The 25,635-nt window shown below is 39.3% G+C and overlaps 4 protein-coding genes and 2 non-coding genes across 6 annotated transcripts; 5 read left to right on the top strand and 1 right to left on the bottom strand.

Moving 5' to 3' along the window:
- Positions 1-927: 927 nt before the first annotated feature.
- Positions 928-8,247, bottom strand: LOC110044799 (proton-coupled zinc antiporter SLC30A1-like). The gene is made up of 4 exons (XM_020750384.2): positions 8,135-8,247; positions 7,151-7,816; positions 5,594-5,998; positions 928-4,066 (listed from the first exon to the last, which is right to left on the bottom strand). The coding sequence occupies exons 2-4, from the start codon at positions 7,779-7,781 to the stop codon at positions 3,789-3,791; spliced, it is 1,314 nt and encodes a 437-aa protein (XP_020606043.2). The 5' UTR covers positions 7,782-7,816; positions 8,135-8,247; the 3' UTR covers positions 928-3,788.
- Trnat-ggu (transfer RNA threonine (anticodon GGU)) lies at positions 4,572-4,644 on the top strand. The gene has a single exon. It is a non-coding gene; the product is annotated as a tRNA-Thr (tRNA).
- A 116-nt stretch (positions 8,248-8,363) lies between the features above and the next one.
- Positions 8,364-15,784, top strand: LOC110044831 (protein O-glucosyltransferase 1-like). The gene is made up of 11 exons (XM_089281052.1): positions 8,364-8,582; positions 9,658-9,889; positions 10,768-10,855; positions 11,209-11,253; positions 11,677-11,798; positions 11,898-11,957; positions 12,455-12,554; positions 12,843-12,901; positions 13,902-14,069; positions 14,562-14,618; positions 15,073-15,784. Exons 1-11 carry the CDS (start codon positions 8,414-8,416, stop codon positions 15,206-15,208), a joined length of 1,236 nt encoding a protein of 411 aa, XP_089137178.1. The 5' UTR covers positions 8,364-8,413; the 3' UTR covers positions 15,209-15,784.
- LOC149096651 (small nucleolar RNA SNORD36) lies at positions 10,727-10,802 on the top strand. The gene has a single exon (XR_016204706.1). It is a non-coding gene; the product is annotated as a small nucleolar RNA SNORD36 (small nucleolar RNA).
- Positions 15,785-16,246: 462 nt separating the features above from the next.
- On the top strand, positions 16,247-18,268 carry LOC149096650 (uncharacterized). Its single transcript, XM_089281053.1, has one exon. The coding sequence runs from the start codon at positions 16,740-16,742 to the stop codon at positions 17,907-17,909; it is 1,170 nt and encodes a 389-aa protein (XP_089137179.1). The 5' UTR covers positions 16,247-16,739; the 3' UTR covers positions 17,910-18,268.
- A 5,020-nt stretch (positions 18,269-23,288) lies between these two features.
- On the top strand, positions 23,289-25,174 carry LOC149096649 (uncharacterized). The gene has a single exon (XM_089281105.1). The coding sequence runs from the start codon at positions 23,888-23,890 to the stop codon at positions 24,971-24,973; it is 1,086 nt and encodes a 361-aa protein (XP_089137231.1). The 5' UTR covers positions 23,289-23,887; the 3' UTR covers positions 24,974-25,174.
- Positions 25,175-25,635: the final 461 nt, after the last annotated feature.

The raw sequence follows: 25,635 nt of genomic DNA, 5'->3' as shown, positions 1-25,635 counted from the left end.
GTAGGAAGAAATGCTATAATTCTGACAACCACGGAGAGAAATTCAAGCCTTTTTTTTTTAGGTTGTTAAACGGTTCTTTATATATGCACTTCCTGTTGGTTACCCTCTGCGTTTTCTCGTGTCACAAAGAACATTCCCTTCTGCGTTTCCTCTTGTCTCACAGTTGCCTAGCTGTTCCCCCGTGTGTTTTCTCCTGCATCACAAACTTCTGCGTTCCCATGCAATGAGTTCCCTGTCTGCGTTATACCCTTCGCTCCCTAAAGAGCTCCCTGTATGTTCCCCCATGTGTTTCCTCCTACATTTCACCGTTTGTCCCCTATCATGTTCCCTGTCTGTTCACCCCGGCGTTACACCGTTTCAGATATGAGTTCCTTGCTGGTCCAGTTCTGGTGCTATTTCACGCAACGCTACGCTCACGGAAGAGAAAGCCCTCTCTTCCGAGAAGCGTTGGCGCCAGAGAGAGCCAGAAGTAGACTATTTTGCGGGAGGTTGAAGAACTCTAGGGTACGTTAAGTAAATCGGGATTCCATCATATATGAACCTTGCTTAATCTTTTCGATGTTTCTTCTTTCGGCGGAAGTTGTGCAACTTATCAGTAAAAGCGAAGGTTTTGTATCGTGGAGTGAATTATTCAAAGCTCACGGTTCTCTGGTTTAGAATGGGGGTGGGAAATTAGCCTGAAATGTCACTCATCTTAGGAAAAGGGAGGCAAATGGTAGGGTCGGCGCCCGTCCCCCGGTATTTTTTTCGCCGATACCCTGAGTGCAGCGTGCTAACTGGCCACTTCGTCCCCCCTCCCCCTCCCCCCCCCCAACCCGAATGAGATCAAAGTCGCCTGCTATTCTTGTTCTTTTTTTCCCAGTTAATACGGGCATGGGATCTAGGAAGCTATGTAGCCCTCCAAAGAAAATTAAGAAAACCCGGAAGTTCTTGTACAACGAAGGCTTTATTGAAGATTTTGAAACAGATGTTACAATCATTTCCTTAATTGCCCTGTCTATTCTATTCCAAAAAAATACGTACCGGTAACCCAAAAACAAATTTTTTCAAATCATTAACAATCTTTTCTCACGGGGAAACAAAATTATACGCTCTGCTTTACATACCATGGACTTATTTCTATTTTCTCCATCAAAATAACTTATTAGTATTAGCAAAATAACTGGATATTACCCACAACTTTATGCATTTGATGAGTCATGCATATATAAAATATTGAGTTTTTCACATGTACACTGACTGTCAAAGTAAATAGAAACTTATGGCAAGAAGTCAATGATTATCAAAACAGTTATTTAATGTAGGTTTCAATAACTTGTAGCCAAATTGCTCGAAAAAATGTGTGTGCCCTGCGTTGGTCTCCTATTGATCAACAGTAGATGTTTCTGTTTAATCAATCAGATTGCAAATCATCATGCAAATATTTGCCTTGTTAGCATAAGAGCTTCAGAAAATATCCACACCCCTCCCACGAAGAGTTTTTAGGTTGTAACCACCATCTCTCTGGAAGTTTTGGTTCACATGTTCCTTCAAAAACATTGGCTTATGAACACCCCCCACTAGAAATTCCAACAAACCTCATTAGGGTGCACATGGATATTTTACGAACCACAAAGGTTGAATGGTAATGCTTAGTTAATCCTAGGAGGCCCTCCACATATAAAGGACGGGGGTGCTTGTCGGAAATTTTGAAAAGGAACTCTAAGAGGTACCAAGATATAGTTCTGTGGGCGTGGCTTGAAATTTTTTTCACCCCTAAGAGGTACCAATTCTAAGGCAACACATTACCTGACACCAACTTTTTTCAGCTCACTACACTAACCGCGAAAGCTCCTACTGTTGGACCCCACCTACCACCCTACCAAATCCGTTTTTCTAACCCTAAAAAAGACATGACGAGCACCCTATCTTTTTTATATGGGAGTCCACTCCCCCCAGGAAGGCAATTATTTACCTGCATTTGTCACCACCTTAAAGTGCAGTGTTTTAGATTTGATTTGTTTTCTTGCTCAGAGTTTTAATATGGCAAATCCAAAAAATGCATTTATATTTAAGAAATAGAAAACATGTACCGTGCTTCTATCGAGTTATAGAAACATGAGTGGAAGCTTGGGAGAATGAGAAATGCTGTGGGAACACGAGCCACAGGTGAGTGTTTCCACGGCTTTTTCGAGTTCTCCCAAACTTTCACAAGTGTTTCTATAACTCGATAGAAGCACGGAGAACTTGTTTTCTATTTCTTTTAGAAAATACCGCAACGAAAAAAAGGAAAACAACTTGTTAACTTTGATTATCAAAGCGTAAATTCTCTTTGCTCATGCCATCATTACGTAAACAGCTCGTGCTAAGTCTGTGTTTTTATCGAGTTATAGAAACACGATTTTCAACCAATCAGCGCGCATATTTTCTTAGGACTGTTTTCTAAATATATATATGTTTCTACTTACACTGAATATATAAATTATGCAAGCATGTAAAACATACAAAGTAGATTTTACACTGCATGTATAGGAAGAATGCAAATTCTTACGATAAGAGTATTGAAATTCTAGCAAGTTTTGGTAGTTTTCTAAACTCTTGTGCCATTGGTTAAAGAACCTCCAAGTACAGTGTATGTATGAGTAGTTGTAACCAGTCAAAATAAATGCACGTTTTTATATGAGAAAATGCTGCAATTCTCTCTCATTAAAGGCATGTGCTTAATTCACATAGTACAGTAATGAAAAAAATAAATTTAAACAAAGGTTTTATTTGGTAGAAAAATGTTTTCAATGAATCAAAAGAAACCAGAAAGATGCAACGAACATACGCAAATTCTAGTAAGTATAGACTTATCAAAAACACATTGAAACAATTTTCTATAACTTCAACCAATACAACATTGGATAAAACACTTTTTCTAACTCCAAAACTTAGGAAACATCTGTTTATTTAACACTACTTTAACATTGTTTTATCAGTTTACAGAGAAATTAAATTCATAAGCTTTACATAATCTCTTCAAAATTTCCTGCTTGAATTAATTTAAGAGTTTTAATTGTTTCATCAACAATACATGTACCGTGTATTTAAACACTATACAATACACATGCTATCTAAAATCACCCCAGAAAAATTATTTAATGCGACTATCAACAGTTTAACTCCAAGCCTTAAACTCTTAAACATGAACATTCTTATTCAAAATGCTGAAATTATATAATAAAATTTATATTTATAACATAAAGTAAATATTACTCGTTGGGGAAACGTCCAAGAAGCATCAAAACAACAGCTTTTGAGCCATTTAAATATACATGTATACAAGCTATTAACTACAGGCAACTTAAATTAAGGACTTTAAGAAAACCACAATGGCAATGGAAATTTATGGAGACATACATATAGCTAAACGAAAGGTTTAACAATGAGCAGCACAATGGCTGTGCATGTGTGCTGTAATTGTTGGTACATTTCTTTGCCATCTGCTGAAAAATAACATCATGAAATGACCAAATTCTGCATAGTCTCCAGAACACGAACCACAAAAACTAATCTTTTAATTTTTTTTTAAGTTATAGCTGCATTCCATATTCAGTTTTGAGAGAGTTTTGGCAAGAGTAAAAAACTTCATGACGATTCCTTCATTTAATAATTGAGTTTGTAATTGATGTCACCATCATTGTTACTTAAATTCTCCTTTAATTAAACCATCAGGGCTCGTTAGACAGATATTGCTACTATTTAAGTCAAGTTAACACTTGCAGTTTTGAATTTTTTGAACATAAAATGTTACATGAAAGAATTATTTAAACCATTGTGATATGATTTACCAGCTGACCTTCACCATCTGTCATTGCGACACGCTTGCGCATTTCAGTTTCATTGTCCCCAGGGCAACATTTTTGTGCAGCACAGTTGTTGTCCTGCCCACACTCCAGTGCACACTCGCTATTTTTCTTATCTTCAACAACAAATTCTGGTTGGATGGTCGTGGAGTGGATTCCTTCATTGTGGAAGAACCTCTTGATCTTATTGGCTATGTTCATGTAATCATCTGGAGATCGACACGTAATATGGGCAGATGCTGAAAATTAAAACAATATGTCAATAGTACATCAAGGTCAGTAAAAGAAAGTTGTTAACACAAACACCTTTACGACAAAAACTATGGCCAGGGTAATATTAAGCACTTAATGACTGGCTCCAGGGGAAACAGTGAGTTTTGTTTCCCCAAGACCCTCAATGTTCCCTGAAGCAAAGCCAAGGGGAACATTGAGGTCGAGGGGAAAATAAACTCATTGTTTCCCACTGGTCCAGTCATTAAGTGTAGATGGAAGTTAAGAATGATCATCACAGTAAATTTTCCAATTTAAGCAATTGGAAAGAAGAAGCCTGAAAAAATCAGGGCTTCAACGGGATTCGAACCTGTGACCTCCGCAATACCGGTGCGATGCTCTACCAACTGAGTTATGAAGCCACACATTGGGAGCGAGGTCAATTAATTGAGTTCATATCTTCCCGTGAGGAGTGACATTTTACTCCTCATGGGAAGATATGAACTCAATTAATTGACCTCGCTCCCAATGTGTGGCTTCATAGCTCAGTTGGTAGAGCATCGCACCGGTATTGCGGAGGTCACGGGTTCAAATCCCGTTGAAGCCCTGATTTTTTCAGGCTTCTTCTTTCCAATTGCTTAAATTGGAAAATTTACTGCGATGATCATTCTTCACTTCCATCTACAACCGCAGTTCATATATGAATTATTTCATATAAACTCCACATTAAGTGTTTTGTTACACCTCCCAACCAAAAAACAGAAAAAAACATTTGCTTGACACCAGCTGGCACAACAAATTTGCCACGGTTTCAAGGTGAACAACCTGATCATGTGCAAGTCAAAAGTTCAAGTTGGTGTTTCCCTAGGGAGTTAGTGAGTTTTGACCCATGACACATGACAAATAGCTTTAGCCAAGCTTTAAAGAGGGGCTCCCATCAACTTATCATTTACTTGAATAAAGACATTCACAGACAAGCATTTCACTACACGAATGAACTGAACAAATTAAATGTCGAGGAAATCTCTATAAACACAATGTGAAAGCACCATTTCCAAGAATCAAATACACAATTCCATTCACTTTTAAAGCATAAAATTCTCAATGAAAAATGGCCAAATGAAAGAAATGTCAAAGAAACTTTGTTTAGGAATTCCAGGGGAGTGGGGGGGCGGGGGGGGGGGGGGGGGGTGTCAAACGAAAAACCTTCTGTAAAATGGTATGAGGGGTATCGAGATTTTGTAGAACAACACAATAGACCACATTCAGATTCTCGGTATTTGACTGGAACTAGCTTGCAATGGAGGCCCCTGTTGGGGAATTTCATTAAAAATTATGTCATTTGCATTTGAAAAGATTCCCCAGGTTAACCTCAGTTGCAAGCTAGTTCCAATCCAATACCTGGAATGCACATATGGCCTATTTAGGGGATATCAGATAAAACAATACTAGCCTGCTGATGGCTGAATCATATTAGAGCTGTATACCATTACCACTCATAAATTCAAAAGAATAAATATATTAAGCTCAGGGTTAAAACCTTTGTCGTAACTCACCAATAATCTTATTCCCAGCCAACTGCCAAACATGGAATTCATGAACGCTCAACACGCCTTCCACATTGTCAAGCAAACGATCCTGTACTTCCTTGATCTTGATGTGTGTAGGGACAGTCTGGAGCAAGATCAGCGATGACTCGCGCATCAGCGGAATGGATGTCTTCAGTATAAGAAGAACCATGAATATGCTCATGCCTGGATCAACATAAATAGTCCACTTGCCTGATGCAAACTTGATGATCACAGCGCTGATGATGACGATAACAGATCCCAGGGCATCGCCAAGTACATGGAGATACACACCTCGCATGTTCAGCTGCGCACTAGACTTGACCTTCAAGCGAGATGGACTGGATTTGGAAACAACTGTTCGTACTTTCCCATTTTCACCCGACAGCAAAACTGTGAAACAAAATATAACATAATCAGTAAGAAGTCTAGATTTAACAACTACATACAGTCTGTAAATGAATATACTGTGAAGCAATAAAAATTCTGAAATCTGAAATCTTAATAACATAATGTAAAAAGAGTTTTTTCCCTCAAATTTCTTTTCTCAGTGATCAACTCCTTAAACATTTGTTCAGTCTGATTCACATATGGGAAAACTTTGGAAAAAGTTCCCTGCATTGTATCCACTTCATCTTATTATCCATTAGCAATCGATGATACTTCACATGGTAGTCCAGTTCCTATTTTTATTAGGTACTATCAATTCAAAAGAAAAAAGGATAAACTTATAAAAGTGGTTTCAAGTATCTAACAAATTTTGTCTACCTTTGCTAATCTTCTGGAAAGACCTAGTCTGCACTGTTCCAGAAAATATTCATCAATACCCCTAACAGTGAGAATATTTTTTCTTTAAAATTTCCCCTCATTTCCTCCGGAAATTCCAGAATAACTTCATACTCTACTCAAATTCAAGAGAATAGCTTTTGAGAATTCCCAGTAACTCTATTTGCAGTAGGTATGAATATTTTCTGCGAACAGGTTTAATTGCCTTGTTTTTTCACTCACACTGTAAACAAAATAAATTTGAAATACAGATAAAAATCCCTTAAAGAACATACATGTAAATTATATCACAGCGCTGTTACTACTAATAATAATTTTAAACTTCAAATCTGAAATTATGAATTGGATGGATCTGATCAAATGTCAAGGAGAGATTTAGGGAATATTTTGCACTAGAAGTTGCACTTGAGTTATTGTTTGGCCTGTATTTATTACTGCATAACCCTGACAACCCTGCAATTACAGATGGTTTTTCACAAGTTGCAAATTGCACCCATGTGGACAATATATTGTCCTAAAAATGAAACAAAGAGCAGCGTATTTTTAAGTCAAGGTTATTGTATATAATGCAACGCAAGTAGATCATATTCTATGCTTGTCTACCTAGAAACAATAAATTATGCGACAAAAGATATATCAGGTTTACAAGCACTTGACCGTCCAGCAGATGTGAAGAGCGAAAATTTCTTGAGTAAATAAAAAAAGCTGATGAATTTTAGGAATTTCTTTACAAGGAAAAATTTCAAAATCTTGGCTTACCTTCGGGCACGACACCATTTGGAGTTTCACTATTCATTTCACTTTCATCTTCAGACGACTGATTTGACTTCCTGGAGCCCTGACCGCCATTTCCTTCGCCATTTTGAGCTTGAAGCAGTTCTTTCAAATCCGCTCCATTTGAACTTCCATGACTGTGGCCATGTCCACTGCCTCCATGGCTGTGTCCATGGCCGTGTCGATGGAAAAGAACCAAGCCGATCACATTCACGAGCAAGCCGACCACTCCGACAATAAGCACAAGTATTGGATTATTTATGACCTCGGTCTCTGCAATCCGCTTCAGTGATTCCACCAGTATGGAAAAGCACAACGCAATTAAGAACACTGCGTTTACCAACGCTCCTAAAACTTCAGCTCTTTGCCAGCCAAAAGTGTTTCTTTCTGTCCGCTGGTTGCGTTTTGAGTACCGTAAAGCGAAGAACCCGATCAGCAATGACATGATGTCGGAGAGCATGTGAAATGAATCGGCTACAAGCGCCATCGAATTTGTGGCGTAACCGACAACAATTTCGACAAGGAAGAAAGACGAAGTCATAAACAACATCGATAAAACGCTCCCGGTCTTGCCACAGAATCTCTTTCTAAGTTGAATCGTTCTTGAAGCGGCCATTTCTTTAGTAAGTTTATTTTCTTTTCCTACAAGGACTAGATAAGAAAATCAAGGAAAAAAATTACAACCTTTCACGACTAAAACGCGGTTAGCAAATGACGAAACGTGCTTTAATAAGACTAAATATTTCTGGGAAAGGAAATTCTGCGATATTTATATTGGTTGAAACCAGCTGTAATGTCTTATTTTTGAAAATTTTGAGTGCATGTCACGCGGACAAACGAAAATAGCGACACGCGCTGTGCCATATGTTCCATCAGGGGTTTTTTTCACTACTGTATAACACAGATAAATGCGGTACCATTGTTACCACTAACAGTCACAAATAACAAGCAAAAGACTACAATAAATACCTGCATGGAATATATAACAACCGATGTACGAGCCGAGCACCTCAAAGCCAACACAAAACAACAACAATGCAAATTTTTCTCTGTCCGTTTCCTCGCTTCCGTTCTGAGCCCGCGCTAAAAATCGCAGCGTTTCAACTCTCGTATACTCGCTGGCACTCGTACTATGTTTTGATTGGTTTCTAAAATATCGGATACTCTTCCGATAACTACCGAAAGGGACAGCAATGAATGTTTCAGCGGTTATTATGTACATCGTGTAATTTAGTACAATGGTGTGCAATGGGTCGTACAATGGGCCGGGGAGATTCAGTCCAAACAACTCGTCTTCTCTTAATTTTCCTTCTTGTCAATATTTCTCCCTTTATATCTGGATCTAACGTTCAAGGCGATTGCTCGAAAGATGGTTCATGCGAAGAAAAACATGGTAAAGAAAAGTACATCGTGAAAGGTACTTTATAAACTAATCAATGTTGTGGAGAGTTCTGTTACATCTATCATTCTTAATGAGTTTGATTAAGCTGTAATTAAGACTGAGTCGGAAGAATCGCAGCAAATGTTTTAAACCCCAACGTACGAGTGATTTAAATCCTACATTAAATTCTGTATTAGTAGGGGAAACACCTTCGATACAACTCTGTTAATTTATTTTAAGTCATTGGTTTCGCGTAACTGGGAATTTCTCTCAATCACCGCGGTGACGTGGTAAATTTTAACTTGAGCGAGTCATGAAGGTCCATTGTTTAGTTTTGGGACTTCAAGATCGATTTTAATACGTTTACAGGTCTTGACTCTGAAAATATTTTATGCCATGTTATGAAGTTTATCTCAGTTTTCAACAAGTGCAGGCCATTAGTGGAGTTTTGACTGTAAATTAAAGACTTTGGCTATTAATGTTCAGTAATTGGAAAAACACCTTATCATTCTGGTTTTGGCTCTTACATGGTGTAGAAGACAAAAGGACAAAAGAACGCGGAAAACAGTAAAAACAAAAAGTTTATGAGGCGGCATTCTATTCTGACGTGCCTTATGTCTTCTAGACCAAGAAGGAGGCTGGATTTTTAAATGGTACTTTCCTGGTAGAACCCTTACAGCTCTCTATTTTAGAGATATCGAAGCAGATGCACTAAAGCTACACTTTATTGGATTCACACACGATCAGTTTATTAAACATTTATTGTGCAACCTCATTATGTGTGGGCCTGATTCTGCTGTTATTTCCAAGATTGCATTGTTTCAGTTCAAAAAATATTGGTCCATAAAAATTACCTTTATTTGTCAAAATTCTTATTTCCCTTCAAGGAAGGTGTTTGTTAAACTTGTCTAAGAGTGCTAGCCCTAGATATAAGTGTGGTCCCATAGTTTTACTCAGAAAGTATAAATCTGAGCAACTAATCACCCTCAGCTAGGCCCTGAGCAAAAGTTGGTTTGTAATTTAAACCCAATTGGATCTCAATCTCAAATGTGATAAAAGAACAGGCTGGTGTTTTCTCATTGCTTCTTATTTTTTTTCTTTTACTCCTTAGAATCATGGAAAAAATATCTTCACAAAATAGATAAGGCTACTGCCAACTACCAAGACTGTTCAAACAAAAAATGTGCGTGCTATAGTGATGTAATAGATGATGACTTAAGAATATGGAAAGAGAGAGGAGGGATAAAGAAAAGTGACTTTGATAATACTGATGGCCGTGGAGTCCACTATCAAATCATTAATCATAAACTGTACAGAGAGAATAACTGTATGTTTCCATTCAGGTTAGTTTAGTGACTTGGTAGGTGTTCACTTACAGAATATATAAATTTTACAGTTTCAGAAAATCTCTATACTTACCCCATGGATTGGAAGGTCATTGAAAATTCCAATGTGTTGAGGGTCAAGGCGAATGACAGGTTTTTGCAAATCAGCAAATAAAGAGTCTCTGCCTGTGTACAATATACCATTTGAAATCCAATAATCAGCTTATTTGTTATTGACATCCGCAGCTATGAAAGAGATAGTCATTTTGTCAGAGAGAAATTGCTTTAAAATGTGAAGCTGAAAAACTTCTAGCATGTATCAACTCTCAAATATCACAGATATCGTATACTCCTAAACTATTGCTTATTTAGCAGGTTCTAGTGCAAAGCTGATGTGAAACATGTCTTGCATTCCATGTGCATCTCAGATATAAATTAGAAACTTGTCAGGGTGGTCAACCATGTCTTTATAGATAGGAGGGGGTCTCAATTTGTTTACTTCGATGAGCAGATTTTTGTGGCAAAAATGCATAGAAATCCCTCAAATATACACAAAGTCATGATTTTGTGTGCCAATTGGCACTCTTAGGGAGAAAAGGGTTGGAAAGTATGAAGCTAAACAGAAATTTCTTGAGGGGTGGAGAGGGCTTCAGACCAAAAAATATTCAATGTGGAGGACACAGATATTTTCTGAAACGGCACAAAATGACTTTTTACAAGTCAAACAGCTTTGCCTTATTCCCCCCCTCCTCTCTCACTAAATATTCCCATAGTATCCCCCCCCCCCTGTTTCCTCCTGCTGGGGTTTCAGCCCCGTTAGGGGTTACTACATGTTAGTACACTTGGGATGTCTGATTTCAGTGATGCTAATTAATTTTTCTGAAAATTTTTTCAAGATGTAAAGGAGTAGAGCATTTTATCCTAGAGATAATTGACAAGTTACCAGACATGGAAATGAGGATCAACGTCAGAGACTATCCACAGGTAATCACCTAATTTAAAAAAAAATGCTTAATATATAACTTTCTAAACTCATGCAAGACCAGAGAAGCTACTAGTTTGTAACAATTATATCTTCTACAGGCAATTCTGTGATTATGGTGGTGCATAGATCTAAGCGGTATCTTCTCAGTGGTGGCTCAATTCTCTATATTCTCATGTCCTGGGCTCTCCTTATTCTCCCCAGACCCCCAGGTTACAGGTTAGCTCAGAAATGGATTCTAGCCTACTAGCTACTTCCTTGACTTAAATCAAAGAGGAAGATATATTAAGTCCTAGAAATGGCAAGCATTCTTAGAAGTTTAAACTTTGGTGAAAGTTTATTTTTGCCTAAACAGATTCCCAAGTGGTCAAACCCTCTGCCTGTTTTCTCATTCAGTAAGGTAAGAAACATTCATTCATAACTTTTCCTGCCTTTGTCTATTCAAAGTGCAATAAGCTGGCACCATTGCAGTTCTCCAGATGAGAAAGGGTTCTCAGGTTTAAAAACAAAAACAAAAACAAAAAGCAAAACTAAAGGTCAGCTACCTCGCTTGCCTCCCATAGCAACTATAGAGCACAAGCAATTTCTGATCTCTGACAAATGAATCTTAATTGCGGTTTGCAAGGCTCATTTCTATTAACTTGCAGGAATTCCTTACTGATACCTGACTTTTAAAACTGATCTGGCATTGTGCCATTGGCCAATGTCCTAACTTTGTTCGAATGAATATACAAGAAGTGGGGGTTGGACTATGACAGCAGTGGGGGAAAGGGGTACAATGATAAAGCACACTAGTGACGTAATTTTGCTTTGTTTCTTTAAGACAGGTAATGAGTATGACATCATGTACCCAGCGTGGACATTCTGGGAAGGGGGGCCAGCAGTGTGGCCAATTTACCCCACAGGACTGGGGAGATGGGATCTGATGAGGGATGAGATTGAAAAGTGAGTTCTCACAACGTAAATTATAATGTAAATTTCAATTTAATTAAGATTAGTATATTGACAGCTCTATTGTAAAATGTGGTTGCTTATTTTCTACAGAAAAGCTAAGGAATGGCCGTGGGAGAAAAAACAGACCAAGGCATTTTTCAGGGGATCTAGGTTAGTTTATTAGCAAAAATCAATTTTTTTTTGAATATCAGTATTTTTTGGTATGTCTCAAATTTTCTAAAAAGTTTCAGACATCTTGTCAGAATACCGAACCCCAAAAAATACTTTAAAGGACTGGCTATCTAAGCTTTGTCAAGGTGCAGTGGCCTCGTTGTTAGTGTGCTCGACTCCAGATCAAGCAGTTCAGGTTCAAGCCCTGGCCAGGGACATTGTGTTGTGTTCTTGCACAAGACACTTTACTCTCACAGTGTCTCTCCCCACCCAGGTGTACAAATGGGTACCGGTGAATTTAATGCTGTAGGGTAACCCTGCAGTGGACTAGCATCCCATCCGGGGGGAGTAGAAATATTCCTAGTCGTTTCATGCCACAGAAACCAGGATACGCTCCGGCCTGATGGGCCACTTGGCTCGTAAGCAGACTTAACCTTACTTTACCCATCTGGGTGTTTTGTGTTTACAGTGTATTTGCTTGCTTTTATTGCTTTTAGGACATCTGCTGAGAGGGATCCATTAGTGTTATTATCTCGCAAAGAACCAAGCCTTGTTGATGCTCAGTACACCAAGAACCAGGCGTGGAAGTCTGATGCTGTAAGCTCCTTCAAATCGTTATTTCCATTTATATTTTCTTGCACTGGGATATAGCTGAAACATTTTGAGTCCAACTAAATACATGTACACAGAATCTAGTTAGTATTATGGAAATCTTCAAAAAGTGATCGTAATGTAGAAAAAGCCCATGAACAGACTTCGAGAATGTTTGTAAAATACTCGGACGTCTTTGGCCGATCTTCATACAACTCTTCTGTCATTCAAGCCAGGCCATCCTCAGGGAATTGCCTGTGATTAATGTTAAGTATTTCATAATTTATTTTGCAGGACACATTACATGCTCCACCAGCCAAGGAAATCAAGCTTGAAGATCATTGTGAATACAGGTTTGCGAAGTTTGCTGCTTGACTATCATAATAAATCTCAAAAAAATTTTCCCCATCCTTTCAACACTCCTCGGCATTTGCGTGACAACTCAAATAATGGCTGCAAGGGAACCATATATGAAAAGATCGGGGATGCTCTTCGTCTCGCTTAGGAGTATCAATCAAGGATTCTGGTCTCACTTATGGTGTTGATGACCAAACACGACTATTTTAGCAAAGTATCTTTAAGGGTGCGCTCGAAGAAATAGAGATATGAAAAACTATTTTGTTTCCGTTTTAGGCTCGATTTGCACCAGTCCCTCAAGTTCTGTCTTCTAGCCCAGGTTCCTCCCATGAACAGCGGCTAATAATCGAGCCTATTTAACAAATGGTAAACGCCGTAGCGTACTCTATTGAGTTATGGATGTACGCAGGAAGTTGCAAAGCACGAAAGAAGCGTAAGAGTGCTTCTTGAGTGCTTAGCAAACCTGTCAAGTGCATCCATAAATCAATAGTTTACAGCTGTGGCGTTTAACATTTGTTTTATAACATAACATTGACACATTTGGAGCAAAAGAAGTCCATTTATTGAGCTACATCACATTAGCACACACACATCAGCAGTGTACACCCATGGGCAAATAGTAGATGATGAATTCACCAATCAGAGCGCGTGCTTTGCTTTAGTTATGTTATAATCCATTTTAAGTGGTATCTTTTAGGGGTCAAATCTCGAGATTTATTCGCCAAGATTGGTCTTCTTTAGGGGTTTAATTCAAATTTGCCGACGAGCATCCTCGACCTTTTCATATGGGAGTCTCCACCACCAACTCCCCCCCCCCCCCCCACACCCCACCACCACCACCCCCGGGCAAGGGAGTCTGCGTCTTTTCAGTTTTGTTGCATGTAGATTTAGATATCAGTGTTGGTAGTAACCCCACCGTTCCTTCTTCCAGAATGTCACTAAAATGTCACTTCACTGATTCAAGCAAGCATTCATTTTTCACCCGTTGTGTTGCAGATACCTGTTCAACTTCCGTGGAGTAGCAGCCAGTTTTAGATTCAAACATCTATTCCTGTGCAAATCATTGGTGTTTCACGTCGGAGATGAGTGGCTTGAGTTTTTCTATCGAGCACTTAAGCCATGGGTTCACTATATACCAGTTGAAACTGATCTTAAGAACGTTAGGTAAGTTTAAATCAAAATGTTGAACCATTGGTAGCATGTTTGGGATAAACTAAACTGCTGTGAGTAATGGCCGAAAATAAAAAAAACAATACGCGTTTTGTCAACGGCTTGAAATAATTTTGTAAGGTTAAAGGTAAAGTCTACATACGAGCCACGTGGTCCATCAGGCCGGATGCTTATCCCGGTTTCTGTAGGCTGAAGCGATTAGGAGTATTTCTATTTCCCCCCCCCCCCCCCCCCCGTGATGTGCTAGTCTATTGCAGGGTCACCCCCAGCATTAAATTCGCCGGTACCCATTTATACACCTGGGTGGAGAGAGGCACTGTGAGAGTAAAGTCACTTGCCCAAGAACACAACACAATGTCCCGTACAGTTCGAACCCGAACCGCTTAATCCGGAGTATAACTCTCTAACCACTCCACGAAATAATTTTGTGCTTGCCCCTAAATTTATTTTTTCAATATAATTGTATGTCCTGTTTCTATTTTTCAGGAACCTTATTGAATTCGCGAAAGCAAATGACGAAGTTGTGAAAGCAGTGGCAGAAAGGTAAGCGTTATGTTTTATTTTATAGCCACACCTGTCATTTTTTCTGCACCATTTTCAGTGAAAAAATAGTTATTGAAATGATATAACCAGACTTACCTTAGAAGTTCTCAGTGCTGTAAGGCATTGCACCGCAACGGCCTCGCTCTGGTCCAAGAATTGGACAGAATTATGCTGAATGTTTTGCAAAACGCCAAAGGAACACATTGGAATTGTTCATTATAGACAGGAATTTGTTATGTCGACGTTTTTTAATATACCTTTACTATAATTAAATGACAGTCGATGTTTTTAGAAATGGTCGATTCCAAAAGGGGTTTTTCGTTTTATGTGTATTGTTCCTTTATCCGATGTTGACAGTTGTATACTGTAGCAGTTGAAAATAATAAAGACGCTTATGGATGGTGTTTTGAAGTTTGCAGTTTTGATCTTTGGGATTTATTTTTTTCTTTCACAGAGGCTACCAATTTATTAAAGATCACCTTCGAATGCAGGATATACGGTGTTACTGGAAGAAGCTGCTGAAGAACTACGCTAAACTAATGCAGTGGAAACCGAAAAGAAACTCTGCATTCCAAGAAATAAAACCCTAGGCATTACAAATGCATATGGAAACTTTTAGGATATAGAGTACTTTCTTTCCATTGTCCTAAGAAGTGTTTTCTGAACGCTGATTGGTTTATGAAACTCGTGTAACGCGCACCGACCAATGATAGTTTAGGTAATATCTTTTCAGCCAATCAGAATCAAATCCAATCAATCGCCCTTGGCGTTTGCGATTTTTCCCGCGCTAAACGCTGGCTACACATTTTTCTTCGTCACTTCCTCGAAAGCGTTCTCTGAGCGCTGATTAGTGTATGAAATCCGTGTAACGTGTGCACTGACCATTCAGAGTAAAGGTGATGTATTTGCAGCCAATCAAATTCAAGTCCAATCAATCGGCGCGCTTTGGCGTACGTGATTTTTCCCGCGCTTAAATGCCAGCTACATATTTTTCTTCGTCACTTCTGATTACTCTGTTACGAATTTCTACATTAGTTAGTATTTTTGTAATTGCACTATTTATTGAAAGAGGGCCATATTTAAGTGCTGCTGATGCAAATGTCACTGAGCCACTGAAACGATACACATTGTATTTCAGTATTAAAAAATATATTAAATGCTCTAAATGTCACTTTTTACTTTTGTAATTTGTAGCCAGTGTCAAAACATGCTGGACGGTAAACAGATCTAGCTCTCAGTTAATTTACGTGGACCAAACTTCTCGAGCCAGGGATTTTTCCGTCCGCCCTTCGACTCGGGAAGAAAAGTACGCCCGCCGATTCGAGACGCACATGTGTCAAAGCAGTTTCAGTTAGCGAGGGGCGTACGGCATAACCTCGAGCCACGGAACTGAGAAAGCTCTGGATTGATAGGGAATTCAAATCGATTCTTGACAAGTTTAAAGATATTAGATCAAAGGTTCCCACTGACAAAAGACGAAAAAAAGCTGTTGCTAGTGATATTGAAAAATTTTGTCCGAAACCTTTTTCGAGCAATTTTTTTGGCTTGCGTGTCTGGTAGTCATTCTGGAAAGTGATAAGAACACAGCAGACATTTCCCAGAATAAATAAAACGTTTTTGCTTTCGAGGAAAACGTAGGTGCATAACTTTGCGATAAATATGACCACTTGCGAAATATAATAAAGAAGAAATAACCGCAGGGTAACAGGATGACACCCTTTGAAACGAAATATTAAAATTCATGAAGGGAAATGAAGACTGCATTATTAGTCAAGTAAATTCACGCTAAAAAATATTCACAACACGCGAACCTATGTTTTGATATGCTAAATCCTCTCGCGACAAACTTTCATCGTCTCATGTATGGATAACCAGTTTCACAGATTGTTCAAAAAGCAAGCTGTTCATAACACGCAAACCTGTAATTTCTTTTCACGGAAGCCACTCGTGAAGCGTTCGTAAGGAAACTGAAATGTTATGACTGATATGGTAAATCCTACCGCAACAAACCTTCATCATCTCATACATGCGGATCGCTCCAGTTAACAGTTTGTTAAAAAAAAAAAAGAAAGAAAAAGCTTCGTCGCCATCTTCTTTCAAGCCGATCACATCCACAATATCATGGAAGCTTTCAAGAACTACCTTGTAGGCAAATCCTGCAACCTAAAGGAAGAAATTGAGAAGTTACCAAAAGAACTGAGAAAGCTCTGGATTGATAGGGAATTCAAATCGTTTCTTGAAAGGTTTCAAGATATATCAACAAGACGGGAAAAAGGTATTTCCACTAAGGTTCTTCCTTTTTTGCCAGAACTTGGGCGTTCCTTTGATAATGAGGTACATAAACGTATACTTGTATGTTATAAAGACCTGTCGAAACTGTGGAAAGACCAAGAGCATTTGTCTGGAGAATTGCCACGGATGGTTGCAAGTTCATCCAACAAGTATCTAGTCAATATCCTTTGTCAAGAAAGAAAGATATTTTGTACCGATGATGTTATGGAACAACATTTAAAGTTCGTATCACGCCTATGGGAAGAACAAACCTTAAAGGTAGAAGAACTGCGTCGCGAGTTCCAAACGCAAAGTGATTCGTCTGTTCCTGATTTTTTCGGACACAAGTACGTTTTACAACAGATTGCTCTTAACTTTATGGGTAAGCTCTACATTTATCCCCTTTTCGGTAGTGAGTTTCCCAAACATCCTGGTGTTTACTTCATTTATGATGTTGGTCAAACCCAGCTTTATGAAGGAAGCCCGGTGTTTCCTTCCACACGTTATCCGGTTTATGTGGGGATGTCAAAGAAGAGCATTGCAAGGCGACTCGAAGGACATCGCAAAAACATTAAACACCTCATTAAAAAGGCCAGTGGTAATGAACAGACGGAAGCAGCGAAACAGTCAGACGGGAAACAGACAGAAGGAGAGGAACAGTCAGACGAGGAACAGACAGAAGGAGAGGAACAGTCAGACGAGGAACAGAGAGATGACGAACAGACAAAAGAGAAACAGACTGAAGAGGAAAAAACGGAAAAAGGGACACATACAGAGGTGAAGAGGGAGGAAACTGATTTTTTTTTCCGATTTATGATTGTGGATCCGGGACACTACGCTTGCAGTATTGAGAGTATGTTGATTGAGTACTTTTGCCCCGTGTGGAACAGCGAGACGGTAAAGTTGTCTTTCGGAAATGCTAGTCGAGGTAAAACTCGCAATACTTGGTACAAATACCACATCCTTGAGGATCCGGGTACTATAGCAGACGTTTTAGGTCGTCTTAAAATCTCACCTTAATAATTACGCGATAATAAGATTGTACTTTTTCCTCATGCTAGCGACTGAGCTCTCTTGGAGTTCAAAACTTTCCGTGAAACTTCTTGAATTTTATCAACATTACTGATAGCCTCCGTTTGGCAAAAAAATATCCTCGGATGTTTGTCCGCAGACATTATCTGTTCCGAGAAGCGAACAGTATCCGAGAGCGTATGAAAACTGTGATATATCCCACAGGCGGCCCAGACGTTGAATATGATTAATACGTGACATCATGCTGTTGTCGATTGCGTTACAATTTTAGCCGTTTATGAGACAATGTATGACAATGCTTCGAAAATTACTCTAAATGCTACGTGTAGAAAATAATTTGAATAAAATGGCTAACCTTATGTTTGCATTGCGTTATTTTGATGTCTCTGGGTTCCTGGAGGTTGTTTTGAGCCATTTAGGCGAGTTTCATTTTCTGGCGGTTTGCTTCCCCTAAAGAGAGGGGGAAGCAAGCGTTTCTCTTTAGGGGAAGCAAACCGCCAGAAAATGAAACTCGCCTAAATGGCTCAAAACAACTTCCAGGAACCCAGAGACATCAAAATAACGCAATGCAAACATAAGGTTAGCCATTTTATTCAAATTATTTTCTACACGTAGCATTTAGAGTAATTTTCGAAGCATTGTCATACATTGTCTTATAAACGGCTAAAATTGTAACGCAATCGCCAACAGCATGATGTCACGTATTAATCGTATTCAACGTCTGCGTCGCCTGTGCTAGCTGTGAATATCCGAGCATTTTTTCACGCCAAATGGCGGCTATTTTTTAGTTCGCACTTTTTAGCTCGCACTTTGTCTTCCGTTCCGATACCTTAACTTGTAACTTAAGAGATAGTTACTGTTCGCTTTTTATCAAATACTTTTTCGCAGCACGTACAGTTTTGAAAATTGGGGAATATCAATCGAATATTCCCCAATTTTAGCTGGCCATATATTCAGTGACATGACCCGTTTAGACTAATCGCGCGTGAGCGAAAATATTTGATGGATTATAACAGGAGCCATAGTACTAGTATCAGTGAGAAATTTATGAGGTTGCATAAAAATCATGTGAATTATTCTAATATGGCAACTATTTATTTATCTTTCCTGCCGCCAATGATTTACATATGTAAAATGTTATCACCTGTCTTTCAATGAATTGAAATTATGCGAAAAAGCCATCAGTTTTCTTTGTCTCGCTGATCTTTTACCCAGATCTAACCGTTCTTCGTTTCCTAGAAAATCGTCGTGATCATGTGGCAAATGTCAAAGACGAGATATCCGAGGCGATTACGCATGTTTAACAGAAAACAAAACATCGCAGTTACAATGAACAACACGATGATAAAAGTCTAACGCACTTACAAGATTTCCGAGAGCAATATTTCTTATCACCAGCTAACTCCAACCAGCAATGTTCCAAGGGTTTTTCGTTTGAAATTTGGTAGGTGCGAGAAAAGCAAATATATATTTCAAGGGCAAGTCCTGGGAACAAAGTTGCAGCAAACTCCGCCTTTTCTAGAGATAGAAACCAGGTCAACGGACAATGTAAAGGTGGATCTAATGCGCAAAATGTCGAAAATTTCAACTGTGTTGCATTCAACCTTTCTTTATTGTTTGGAATGGTAAACTTGTTGTTGATAAATCAATGGCCGTTTTCTCACTAGAGACGGATAATCCGTCTAAGACGGGTTATCCGTCCAGCACGGATAATCCGTCTTAGTGTGAAAACGGAACGGTGTTCATTTTAGACGGATTATCCGTCTATAGATGGATAATCGGACGGATAAAAATAGACGGATAATCCGTCTAAAATGAACACCGTTCCGTTTTCACACTAAGACGGATTATCCGTGCTGGACGGATAACCCGTCTTAGACGGATTATCCGTCTCTAGTGTGAAAACAGCCAATAATGATTTATAAGATTGTAAATAATATGATATGGTTCCGGACTATCTTAGTTCGCACTTTGTCTTCCGTTCCGATACCTTAACCTGTAAGTTAAGAGATAGTTACTGTTCGCTTACCATTCCACAGCCCCGCACTAATTATTGTAAAATACTGTACATATATAGCAAAGGCAGCGTTAGTAGTGCTGCCTTTTGTTTGAAACTTGAAGCAAAAAAAAAAAAAACTGGATATTTTCCAAACTGTATTGTTTAGCTATGTAAAGAACGATGTAAGTAGTCTTAACGATCATATTGTACTGTAAGTAAGTATTGTACTGTAATATTATTATTTCCTCTTTTTATTTGTTATGTTTTTTCCTATGTGTATTGTGTTTGTAGATCAATTAAAAAAATTTAAAAAAAATAATTATTGTAAAAGAAGTCTGTCCTACAGTGGAGCTGTACTGTGGAACAGTTTACCCTTGGATATGCGTCAGTCACCCTCTCTTGATGAATTAATTTAAATCTAAGTTGAAGAATTGCGATTTTGATTGTAATCTTATGTAAGTTTTATTTTGCTTTTATGCACGGCTTCCTTGTAAAGCAGGTTTTTTTTATCATTTCTTTTATTGTAGCAGTTATTAGTGATTTATTAGTTTGGTAGTTAGACCAATTGAATTCAATATTGTTAAGTCCTGAAGGAAATGCCGTGTCTAAATAAAGATTTTACCTTACCTTACCTCACCCTACCTTACCTTACCTTACCTTACTTTACCTTACCTTACCTTACCTTACCTTACCCTACCTTACCCTACCTTACCTTACCTTACCTTACCTTACCTTACCCTACCTTACCCTACCTTACCCTACCTTACCTTACCCTACCTTACCTTACCTTACCCTACCTTACCTTACCTTACCTTACCCTACCTTACCTTACCTTACCTTACCTTACCTTACCTTACCTTACCTTACCTTACCTTACGTTACCTTACCCTACCTTACCTTACCTTACCTTACCTTACCTTACCCTACCTTACCTTACCTTACCTTACCTTACCTTACCCTACCTTACCTTACCTTACCTTACCTTACCCTACCTTACCTTACCTTACCTTACCTTACCTTACCTTAACCTACCTTACCTTACCTTACCTTACCTTACCTTACCTTACCCTACCTTACCCTACCTTACCTTACCTTACCTTACCTTACCTTACCTTACCTTACCCTACCTTACCTTACCTTACCTTACCTTACCTTACCTTACCTTACCCTACCTTACCTTACCTTACCTTACCTTACCCTACCCTACCTTACCTTACCTTACCTTACCTTACCCTACCTTACCTTACCTTACCTTACCTTACCTTACCTTACCTTACCTTACCCTACCTTACCTTACCTTACCTTACCTTACCCTACCTTACCCTACCTTACCTTACCTTACCTTACCCTACCTTACCTTACCTTACCTTACCTTACCTTACCTTACCTTACCTTACCTTACCTTACCCTACCTTACCTTACCTTACCTTACCTTACCTTACCTTACGTTACCTTACCCTACCTTACCTTACCTTACCTTACCTTACCTTACCTTACCTTACCTTACGTTACCTTACCCTACCTTACCTTACCTTACCTTACCTTACCCTACCTTACCTTACCTTACCTTACCTTACCCTACCTTACCTTACCTTACCTTACCTTACCTTACCTTACCCTACCTTACCTTACCTTACCTTACCTTACCTTACCTTACCCTACCTTACCTTACCTTACCTTACCTTACCTTACCTTACCTTACCCTACCTTACCTTACCTTACCTTACCTTACCTTACCCTACCCTACCTTACCTTACCTTACCTTACCTTACCCTACCTTACCTTACTTTACCTTACCTTACCCTACCTTACCTTACCTTACCTTACCTTACCTTACCTTACCTTACCTTACCCTACCTTACCTTACGTTACCTTATCTTACCTCACCTTACCTTACCTTACCTTACCTTACCTTACCTTACCTTACCTTACCTTACCTTACCTTATACCTTACCCTACCTTACCCTACCTTACCTTACCTTACTATACAACCATGTCAAGGCGATCTTTTCTTACTATAGAAAAAAGGTGGTTGTATTAATGTGGTTTCACACAGCCCGGGCGGGGCGGGGGGGTACTTCTTTACATGGGCTATATAGGTATGTGCGGAACCAAAGGGTATGGTTTTTATAAATAGGGTATCGTTTTTGGCCATCAAAAGCCCTTTATAAATTATGTTCATAAATAGGGTGGGGAAAATCGCAGATTTTGGTCATTAATGGGTGAATGCTTTTGGGAAGCGGGCCGCGCACCCACAACCAGTTTTCTAGGAGCACCCCCAGTAGTAGTATAGGATCCAAGTTATCCAGATTTTTAATTTATTCAAGATGGCTGCCGACAGAAGTTCGAGCAAATCGCAAAAATGAGCCAAAAAGTGGTGCAAAAGGTGGTTCACTGAAACGTTGGCGAAAGAGAAAAGTGGTGCTAGTATGACGTCATGGCAAGGGGCGATACCCCCTCTCCCCTCCTTTTTGATGGGTTGACGTCATGGCAAGGGGAGATATCCCCTCCCCCTTTGTGGGCTGCCGTCATGGAAAGGGGCGATACCCCCTCTACCCTTCTCTTTGATGGGCTCACGTCATGGCAAGGGGCGATATTCCCTCCACCTCTGTGGGCCGCCGTCATGGAAAGGGGCGATAACCCCTCCTCCATAGGCATAACAATTGCACAAGGAACTTTTATAATATAGAGTGCCTTCTTTCCACTGTCCTAAGAAGTGTTTTCTGAACGCTGATTGGTTTATGAAACCCGTGTAACGAGCACTGACCAATCATAGTTTTGGTAATATTTTTTCAGCCAATCAGAATCAAATCCAATCAATCGCGCCTTGGCGTTTGCGATTTTTCCCGCGCTAAACGATGGCTACACATTTTTCTTCGTCACTTCCTCAGAAGCGTTCTCGTAGCGCCGATTGGTTTGTGAAACCCGTGTAACGTGTGCACTGATCAATCATAGTGAAGGTGATGTATTTGCAGCCAATCAAATTCAAGTCCAATCAATCGGTGCCCCTTGGCCTACGCGATTTTTCCCGCGCTTAAACGCCAGCTACATATTTTTCTTCGACACTTCTGATTGCTCTGTTACATTAGTTAGTATTTTTGTGATTGCACTATTTATTGAAAGAGGACCATATTAAGTGCTGCTGATACAAATGTCACTAAGCCACTCTAAAACAATAGACACTGTATTTCAGTATTAAAAAATATATTAAATGCTCTAAATGTCACTTTTTACTTTTGTAATTTGTAGCCAGTGTCAAAGCATGCTAGAAGGTGAACAGATCGAGCTCTTGGTTAATTTACATGAACCAAACTTCTGGAGCCAGGGATTTTTCCGTCCGCCCTTCGCCTCGGGAAGAAAAGTACGCCCGCCGATTCGAGAGGCACATGTAGCAAAACAGTTTCAATTAGCGGGAGCGAAGAGCAGCATTTTGTCCGGTTACTAACGACAAGTAAAATCCTTGCTAATTCAGTTTTCAAAATTCATTCCCGACGGATTTTATGCCATGGCAAAATTGTGTGTTGAGATACAGTTGCTGAACCTTTGTGAGCTATCGGAAATAACGAGAGGCGATGGCTTCGGTAATGTTCGACAATCTTCGGAAGCTATTGGAACGTCCTTGGTCATTGGTCAGAAACTTTCGGGAATTTTTCGGACAAGTTAGGTTTGGCTTGCATGACCCTCAGTCACTCTTGAAAGCGATAAGAATACAGTAGACATTTCCCAGAATATATAATACGTTTTGTTTTCGAGGAAAACGGAGGTGCATCAGTTTTCGATTAATATTACCACGTGCGAAAAACAATGAAGAAAAAAAAAAACGCAAAGTGACAGGATGACACCCTATGAAAAGAAATATTAAAATTCATGAAGGCTGATACGGTAAATCCTCTCTTTGTTTAGCGAACAAGCCTTCAGTTGATTTTTACTCGCTTTACGTGTTCGAGGCAAGGAGGTACGCAACATCATGAACAGACATCAGAAACTAAAAGCTCGCTGTGACAGTTTCAAGAGCATTGATGTAGGCAAATCCGGCAACCTGAAGCCGGAGGAGATTGAGAAGTTACCAGACGACAAACTGAGGAGCATGAAAGACTTATGGAATAAGAGGCAATTTATAGATTTTCTCGAGGTGTTTGAAGGTATGATACCAGCCGTTGCCTCTCAGAAATCGAAAAAAAAGAAAGGAAGAGAAAAAAAGAAATTCCCGCATGATGAGATTAATGCAACTCTGCCTTTTTTACCAGAACTTGGATATTCGTTTGATCGTAATGTACATTCAGCGATTTACGCGTGTTACAGGAAGCTGTTAGAGCTCTGCGGCGCCCGTGATGCTTTGCAACAGAGTCTTGCTCGTTCAGTCAACAGGTATGTGGACAATATTCTTTGCACAGAGAGAGAAAAGATGTGTCCAGGTCCAGATATAAAACAACTTTTAAAGTTTTTCTCAAAGAATTGCGAAGAACAAACCTTAAAGGTAGAAGAAGAACTGTGTCTCGAATTCCAGAAGCAAATTGATTTGTCTGATTCTCGATTTTTCGGACACACGTGCGTTTTACAACGGATTGCTCTTAACTTTCTGAAAAAGCTCTACATTTATCCCCTAAATAGTACGTTCCCCCGACTTCCTGGCGTTTACTTCATTTATCATGTCGGTAAAACCCAGCTTTATGAAGGAAGCCAGGTCTTTCCCTCCACACGTAAGCCGGTTTATGTGGGAATGTCAACAACGAACATTGCAGAACGCCTCGGAGACCATCGTCGAAAAATTGAGAATGCCAGTAAGCTAAAGCAATCAACCAAAAGTCAACAAACTGAAGGAGTGAAGTTGGAGCTGACTGATTTTGTGGTCCGGTTCATGATTGTGGATATAAAACACTACGCTCCATGTATCGAGAGCATGTTGATAGAGTATTTTAGCCCTGTATGGAACAGGGAGGCGATGGCATTCTCTTTTGGCACTGCTAATGACGATCAAAATTTGTGGCACCAATTCCACATTAGCAAGAATCCGGTAATCATAGAAAATGTCTTGCGTGATCTGAGAATCTAGGAGAATCTAACGATTTCATTCTGTTCTTGAGAACCGTGACGCAGTGATAAGATGGTATCGTTTTTCCTCTCGTGGTAGCTTGCGAGCAAGAAGGAGTAGAGGGAGTCGGGAGAGCTGCAAAGACAGCTTGCTAGCAAGCTATATATCCTCTTGGTGATATTTCCAGATGTGACCAAAAACTGAAAACCCGTTATACTTCATCACGTTAAATTTAAAACTATCTGAGTTATCTAACAATACATAACTGTCATAAATTTATCGCGGCCGCATAAAATTGGTGTTTGCGCACATCATATCTGATAAGTCAGTGAATTTGTGTTTCTTTCACCAGTAATTTAAAAACATAAAATTTTTCCACCTGTATTTTAATGGCATGCGAAAAAGTCAGTTTTTTGGTCTCGCTAATCTCTTACCCAGATCTACTCGTTCTTCGTTTACAAGAAAATTCGTTTTGATCACGTGCTGAGGTGTCTACGGTAAGACACGAGGAAACAAAGCAAAAGTAAAACGTACTCAATTATTTCCAGGGGCGATATTCCATTCTTCTAGCCGACTCCAGATAACAATTGTATTGCATGTATTCTATAAAGATGGTTCGTTAATATTTCACCCTGCGAGCAGTTGGTTCCTTCTACGTATAGAGAAACAACTGAACTGTTGAG

This window comes from Orbicella faveolata, unplaced genomic scaffold (assembly GCF_042242905.1).
Source record: "Orbicella faveolata isolate gen_17 unplaced genomic scaffold, um_ofav_v1 contig_48, whole genome shotgun sequence".
Taxonomy (NCBI): Eukaryota; Metazoa; Cnidaria; class Anthozoa; order Scleractinia; family Merulinidae; genus Orbicella; species Orbicella faveolata.
Note: the sequence above shows the minus strand (reverse complement) of the source record. Positions and strands in the feature narration are given on the sequence as shown.